Below are 7,569 nucleotides of genomic sequence, written 5' to 3'. Positions count from 1 at the left end.
CCCCCCCACACACCCACAGCCCCCCACACCTTCACAAATTCTTCCCCTACACGCACCCCATATCCACCCCCGAACTATACCAAGTACCTGCATAATTTTGAGGTTTTTTGCACATAACTTTGAGTTTTGAGCTGTGTGATTAGTTACGCAATTTAAAAAATTAGTCACAATTAATTGTGATTTTAATCGTGATTAATTTTTTTTTGTTTTTGTTTGACAGCCCTAATAGATATATGAATTCAGCCAGACTTACTGGGCTGGACCAGGGTTTCAGTAGTTCCCCCAAGCTGAGCTATGTTAACTTTTGCAGTTGAGTTAATAAGTGTGTGTTGCATTTGGCATGCTTACACTGAGGGAAGGTACCTGAGGGTACTTCATCAGCAGCCATTTGCAAGATAAGCTTGCAGAATATAGTCCCTGACAACAACATCATCCTCAATGTAGTAGAAGAAATGATTCAGAGCTCTAGAGTGATGTAAAACAATGCTTTAATTATGCAGCGAATTGCAAAGATGAGCAAATCTTTTTGAATAAGAATGGCTTGGAACAATACTCGGACAGGAAGACACCATCTTGACTATCTCCAGAGATGGGCAGTAGTCTGAGAAGATGCTGGTTCATTAAGAAACTATTTGAAATAACAGCATAGAAGTTATTTGTGGCAAACTTCAAATTTATTTTGGGGAAAAGCTTATACTTCTGCCACCTCAGAGTGTCCTATTTAATTTTTTTTAATTGATATATCTGACTATAAAACAGCTTTGCTGCATGGATTGGGTTTCTCAAATAGGAGCTCTGCTGTAGTGCTTTATTTTGTAGTGCCACATTACAGGTTCTATTACCCATACCACTATGGGGGACATCTCTTGGACCCCCAACATCCCATCCTCTTCTTTCCCTCTCCTTCTTTTCCAGCTTCAGCAAGCGGTCAGAGCCCTGCTGGGACCCTGCTGCTACCTTTGGCACAGGAGCATCGGCACCAGATACAAACGTAAAAATAAAAATATTCACACCTTTCCTGAAAAACTCAGATCTTTGTACCTGCCCATGCTGGCTGTGCCTTTTAGGCTGACAAGGGTACACTACTCCACACAAAAGGGTGACATACTTCTTAGGCAAAGGCATTCATCTGAATTTCCTTTACTGGCCTTCTTCACTCAAAGCCCATGGGGTTGTGTGAATGGTTCTGTTCAGGGGTTAAGCTGCTCTTAGCTCTCAAGGGGGTACAGTTATCTGCACTTCCAAAATGGCCAAAGGGGATACTACAGTGATGCAAAATGCTCATAAAGGCCTGTCCAAGGAGGGAATGTCCTATCTTCGTGGGAAACCCTACACCTTTGACACCGTACTTTCATCCTGTGCTAGATAATGTACCATTGAGCTTACCCAATCTTACTTAGTCATTTGTTGTGTCCCTTAAAATTACTGTGCACAAGGATGCATCAAATTCTGCTCTGATCAAGTTTTGCCAGTAACTATCTTTATCCACATTAACAAATTTTACCTTAAACTTTTCTATGTATTGTGCTGTAAATTTGCATTTCAGTGCACTGAATAGCCCTTGTTTAAAGAGGATTGGAATAATGGATGTAGGCACGATTCTGCAGTTAGTTTGGAAAACAGGAAAGCAGTATTCTTTATTCTTTAACTTCCATTTGCAAATAAGATTCAGATCCTGCCAAGTTTGGTATCATGGGAGCCGATCTATATCACAAAGGGCAAGCTAGAGTTTCTTCAAATGCTCCCACTTTACAAAACTCATCCTTGAGCCAAGTGTTAAAAATGTCACACGACAATGTTTGTTGAGATGGGAATCAAGAGTCGGCTAAAGAGAATAAAATGTAAACGCTGCGGTTTTAGAGATGATGACAGCAAAGCTTGGACTGACAAACTGTTACTGAAAAATAAATTTGACCAGGTTTCACCTTTCCTGCATGTAAGCCAAATAGTACATAAATTACACAATAGTAAAACCTAAAATAGAAGTGCAGGATTGTCTAGGTATTAGATGCAAGATATTTTAAGCACTAGAGCTAAAAACAAATAGAGGGTTGTTTTTTCCATCTTAAGAGGTATACTTACTTCTCAAATGACTCTTAATGATCACAAACTGTTTCAGCATCACATTTACTGTCACTTACTGATTTTTACATGTGCTTTTGAAGGACATCTCACCTGTACGTAATACCAGATTCAGTTAGCATTGTTCTACTATACACTCATGCAATCCACTATGGAGCGTATTAACTTCCATACCAAAATGCCACTTGCTTTGTCTTGCAATTAGTCCCAACTGGTTTAGAAAAACATGGAAAGTAGTGATGGCAGCATCACTCAATTAAAACTACCAGAAGGAGCCTCAATATAAGTAAGCATAAACGTTAAAACCACCTACTGGGATTCAGTTGTGATGGGAATGAAAATATATAAGATATACTCCGTTCTAGAAATAACATCACATTTAAGAATTAAAGTATGATTTTTGCAACACTCTCTCAATATTGCTTTATTAACAAGGTTCACATTCAATAAGTTCTCCTGTTAAGCAATGCTGTACCCAAGCTGCTTTTCGTTACTAGGCACGAATGGTAGGGAGTGAGCAGAGGCATTGCTTTGTTGGAGGCCGAGCTGTGAGCATCTACTGACATTGCAGCAACAGGCTGAGTTTGGTTGCAACTAGACAGATCTCTTTTTGATAATGAATGCTTTTTGTTTTTCTTCTTTCTAAAATTTGTTTTCTAGACAGAATAATGCAAAAAATACTGAACTGATGTGTTCAGTTATTCAAGTTTTTGACCTGAGAATGATGAATGTTTTTTGCTTTAGTCTCATCATGTATTTGTGCTAATAAAATCCAGTTCAATGGTCCAACTGCCATTTCCATTTACCTAATTAATTTAATGCCAGGAAAAATCACTAGCAATCACTTACTGGCCTACACAATTCTGTAGGTCATAACTGGGAGCTTGCTAAATGCAGAAATGGCAAGGGAGGGAGACACTTGTCTGTGGTTGGTATGCTGGCTTCCGTCTTTATTAAGGACGCTGTGAGGGTTTGGGGCCACAGTCTTATGCTTCCTATCTGAAATGCAATCTGGGGCCTGCTTTTCTAACTGGATGGAAACAACTTGTGAATTTACCTGGATTTATCCTATTAAATGAGAGAATAAGTATGGGAAAACACTTGATTAAGAAAACAGTTTTTAATTTAGGGAATATGTTGTATTAGATTCTAAGTATGACAAACCCAGTCCAGCAAGGATGCTGACTGATGACAAGGAACTCCTCCTTTTGTAAGTCAGTAGTTCAGACAAAACCTACTCTTTTCTATGTACAGGAAGAGGAGACATCCAGCCCCAGTTGGACAGTGCATTACAAGATGTCAATGATAAGTACCTACTTCTGGAAGAAACAGAGAAACAGGCTGTTAGGAAGGCCCTCATTGAAGAGCGTGGCCGATTCTGTACTTTCGTCTCGATGCTACGGCCTGTGATAGTAAGTCCTTTGTTTCAAGTTTCTAAAATTCACAAGTCTAATGGATGCACGTAACTTTGCAGACTAGTTAATAATAAGACTTAATTCAAAACTTCTGTTACTAATGTGCATACCCCTCCCACATTAATATATTCCTCCCACACTCCTAGTAGAGTGCTAAAACCAAGGTATTCTTCAAGACAGTCTTATGCATATAAATGACAGTATCTTGACAGATATCAGCTTTCTCTGTACAATTTTCTGGCAGCTTCCACCTCCTACATGATGTCTTCAGTCAATTCAAAAGGATTAAATATATGTTCATAAACACAGATTGCCTAAAGCAGGGATGGGATCTTTGAGGGCATCCTATAAACTTTGTGTATTTTTGCACTGTCTTCTGTGCTCTTGTAATACAGTCCTGATGCTTCCTTGCATCAGTCCCTGCATAGAAACATGATTAAAGGTAGGAAGCAAGAAGGCTGAGTGGTAGGAGGTGAATAGCAGACACTCAAGTTTTATATAAAATTACCATGGTATCTGATGGGATTACTATGGGAACTTGTATCACTGAAACTGTCTGGTTAAATCGGCCACCAACATAGTTTCACACTAGTGTGATTCATGGATATATTTAATGCCTTACATCAGTGGAAGTCGAACTTTTTGGCAGGTGCGCCACAGACTAGCCTGCACCCTCCCAGAGAGCAATACCAGTCCCCTTCGGCTGCCTGATCTGCTGCTCTGCTTTCTGCTTCCTGCCCAGCATGCAACTATGCTCTGTCCCCTCCCCAGTCTGCTGCTTGCCCCACACAGAGGCTACCGATCACGCTTGTGACACATGTGCCACAGATTAAGCACCCCTGTCTTATATTTAGGCACAGACGGAAGTGCAGCTCCTGGATCTAACTTACAGTGTTTCATAGAAATCACCATGGCTTAGATTGACCCTCCCAATCCGACACATTGGCTGTTGGATCATCAGAGGGAGAGAATGCATCTTCCCCACCAGCTCTGTTGCTGTCTCTGGATGGGAGGTGGAGAAGGTAGGGGAGGGATGTCTTCTCAGTTTCTCAGCTCCACTGGAGTGGGGAGCTCCAGTCCACTGCCCCATCTCACTCTTCTCCCCCTGCACCCCTCCAGTGGGCCTGAAAATCCCAGAAGCGACCTCTTCCTCCTGCCTTCTCCCCGCTCCCATCCAGAGACCGCAGCTCCAGCTGGGTTAGTGTTGCAGCAAAACAGACAAATTAATGACATCACTCTGTTTAGGAGCAGCTTCATTTGATCCCTCATACAATGACGGTTAATTTATCATGAGATTAGAGGGCTCTGCAGCCATGCTCGTCTGTTTGGACATGGCTTTAGAGTGATTTCAAGGGACCAAGTGCATGACAAATGTTTGTCTGTGCCTTTTGTGCAGTACCTGTTGTCCAGATGGAGTGCTCAGAAAATCAGCAAAATGATCTAAGCCACCACTTGGATTTAAGGATCAGATCCTAAAGGCGAGATATTGAGTGCCCTAGGGTTGTTGGATCCCCGTTTCAAATACAGTATTGGGCTGACTTTTTTCAGAGGTTTTAAAAAAAAAAAAAAAGTTTGGGATTCTGTATCTCAAGGATGAGAGAGGGAACTGAGGAAGAGTTTTGCTGCTCGTGTATGCTGTCAAGTGAAAATGGCCCTAAGCTACTTTTTAAACGCAGTAGATTGGCCTTTTCTGACATTTTCCACAAGAAATAATTATCTCATGGGCAAAGACAGGATGTGTCATTGATGCATCTGCAACCACAAGAGGACGGAGTTTTATACGTTCTTGTCTCTCTAACTTATAAACGCAAGAGTGTGAACAGCCCTGCTGTGTATTATTTCTTCAGGAAGAAGAAATTTCTATGCTAGGAGAAATAACCCACTTACAGACCATTTCAGATGACCTGAAAAGCCTCACCATGGATCCTCACAAACTGCCATCTTCGAGTGAACAGGTTCGTTCTCCTTCCTTAGAAAAGGTTTTGTTGTTACTTAATAGAAATGCTGATGCACCCAAGTGTCCATGCACACACATTTTGTGAGTGCCTAGCTGCAGCAGGACATGGCATTACCAAATATCAAAGTTGGGTACTCGACTCCCATTTAAATGATGTGGTGCTTGACTCCCTTAAGCATCTTCAGAATATCGCAGGCTGAGGCAGCAATATCACTGTTCTGGATAGGTGTTTCCATGAATTCACTCAGTTTCCCTGTCCTCCTTCTCCTGACCTGCCTTAACTATAAGGTCATTTTACTCTAGGGCAGCAGGTCACAACTCAAATAAGGGTTGTGGGGGCAATGCCAGTGGTGCTGCACAGAAAGACAAGCTGTGCCACATGCTGGGAGCTCGCCGTCCCTGGGCCGCCACCGCACTCTGGTCCCAGCAGCGGGGCGCAGGGGGGAAAAAGTTTGGGAACTGCTGCTCTAGAGTGTAGGCCCCGATCCACTAATCATTTTAGTTTAGTCTAATTGAGCCCAGTTCTCAATGAGACTCTTTACAGTAAGACCCTTTTGCACTGATCCAGCAATGTAAGCAAGCCTGATTGCAAACGCATATTAAATCCATTGAAACTAATGGGACTGTTCTCACTCACTCACGATGGCCTAGAAGTTTTTTTTTTTTTTTTTATAATTATAATGCAAGTAACACTTCGGCTTTTGCCACTAGTGTCTGGGTGAGAACCCAGTGATGGAACTAAAGAAGCTGTCGTTCCATTTTGAATTAAAGACTAAAATGGAGAGCATGAATTAGTGATCACAGATTATCAGGTGAGGAAAAAAAAAACATTATAATAATACTGAAAATTCCTTTTACAATGAACAGTGTGTTTGCAAGCAACAGATGTTGCCTTAATAAAGAAATGGGTTGGGTTTTGTTGGTTTGTTGGTTTGTAACCCTTCATATTATCACTTCTGTTTAATCAGGTAATTCTAGATTTGAAAGGTTCAGATTACAGCTGGTCATATCAGACGCCTCCATCTTCTCCCAGTACTACCATGTCTAGAAAGTCCAGTGTTTGCAGGTAGGTGGATGAATATCATTTTAACCTGTTTTGTAAGGGGAAGTTCAGGCTAGTTGGCAACTTCAGGTTCATACTTGCTTGTTTAAAAAAAAAAATCTGATCATATTGGGCCCTCCCAGTCATAGATTTATGCATGTGACTTGCAAGCATTTAAAAATGAGACATACGTCAAACAACTTTGAACTCAAAACCAGTAAGACAGTTGGGAGGTATCTTTTGGTTCAGCTCAGTTGAATCCATTACAGAGCAAAAAGCAAAAGTACTAAGTGATCTAAGCTCTGCAGCTGCTTGCTTGCGACTATTCTTTCTGAGCATATGTACTATATACTGCAACTTGGTGAAGAAATGATCTTGCACCATTTTCAAGTTCTTAGTTGGTTAACTTGTTTGAAAGAAGAAAATATTCTTGATGATTCTTACTTTAGTGTATTAGATGGAAATGCTATACTGTAAAATGCAAGAATTCCCTGACTGTTTAATGCTGTAAAGACTGTCCCAAAGTGTTTTTTGAAAAGTTAGACCCTGTCTCTGCTTTCTGTTTTAAAAAACAAAACAAAACGATAATACCCCACAACCTGTTCTCTGTCAAACAGTTTATCATCGTGTTGCCCCTTACCTTGGCATCTAAATTCACTCTTTCCTTTTCTAGAAAAGGAAGATATTACCGGTATATTGTGCACCCTCCTCTAATGCCTCATTAGCCTCTCTAGTATTATTGCCATTTTTGTTTGCCTTACACTTCTAACGTATGGTAGGCGCCTGCGCATGACCTTAAGTAAGCTTGTAGCATGGCTGAACTCAAACTTGCACTTTGATTTTGTATGTAAGCTGTTTTTGCATGGAGAAAGTTTCCTACCTCTTAAATATATTTACAGCAATAAGCACAGGCTTAAAGATGCAGTATCCTAAAACTATCAAAGAAAATGGCTGAAAATGCATGGAACCTAGGTTCTAATCAACCTTGTATTTTCTTAAGTGATCAGATTGCAAAGCAGCAGAATTTTTTTATATGGATCAAGTAACATATTCTTTTTGCCTCCTTGCTCCCC

The 7,569-nt window shown here is 40.8% G+C and overlaps 1 protein-coding gene across 12 annotated transcripts in view; it reads left to right on the top strand.

Moving 5' to 3' along the window:
• MTSS1 (MTSS1, I-BAR domain containing) overlaps positions 1–7,569 on the top strand; it is a 244,768-nt gene that overhangs the window by 209,245 nt on the left and 27,954 nt on the right. For all 12 annotated transcript variants that reach the window (XM_019528149.1, XM_019528145.1, XM_019528151.1 and 9 more), the window contains 3 exons: positions 3,337–3,494; positions 5,345–5,452; positions 6,423–6,520. In XM_019528149.1, coding sequence (XP_019383694.1) covers positions 3,337–3,494; positions 5,345–5,452; positions 6,423–6,520 — 364 coding nt within the window. The remainder of the gene's footprint in view (positions 1–3,336; positions 3,495–5,344; positions 5,453–6,422; positions 6,521–7,569) is intronic.

This window comes from Gavialis gangeticus, unplaced genomic scaffold, assembly GCF_001723915.1.
Source record: "Gavialis gangeticus isolate Ggan-Ray unplaced genomic scaffold, GavGan_comp1, whole genome shotgun sequence".
NCBI classification, from domain to species: Eukaryota; Metazoa; Chordata; order Crocodylia; family Gavialidae; genus Gavialis; species Gavialis gangeticus.
This window is presented reverse-complemented; position numbering and strand designations above follow the sequence as displayed.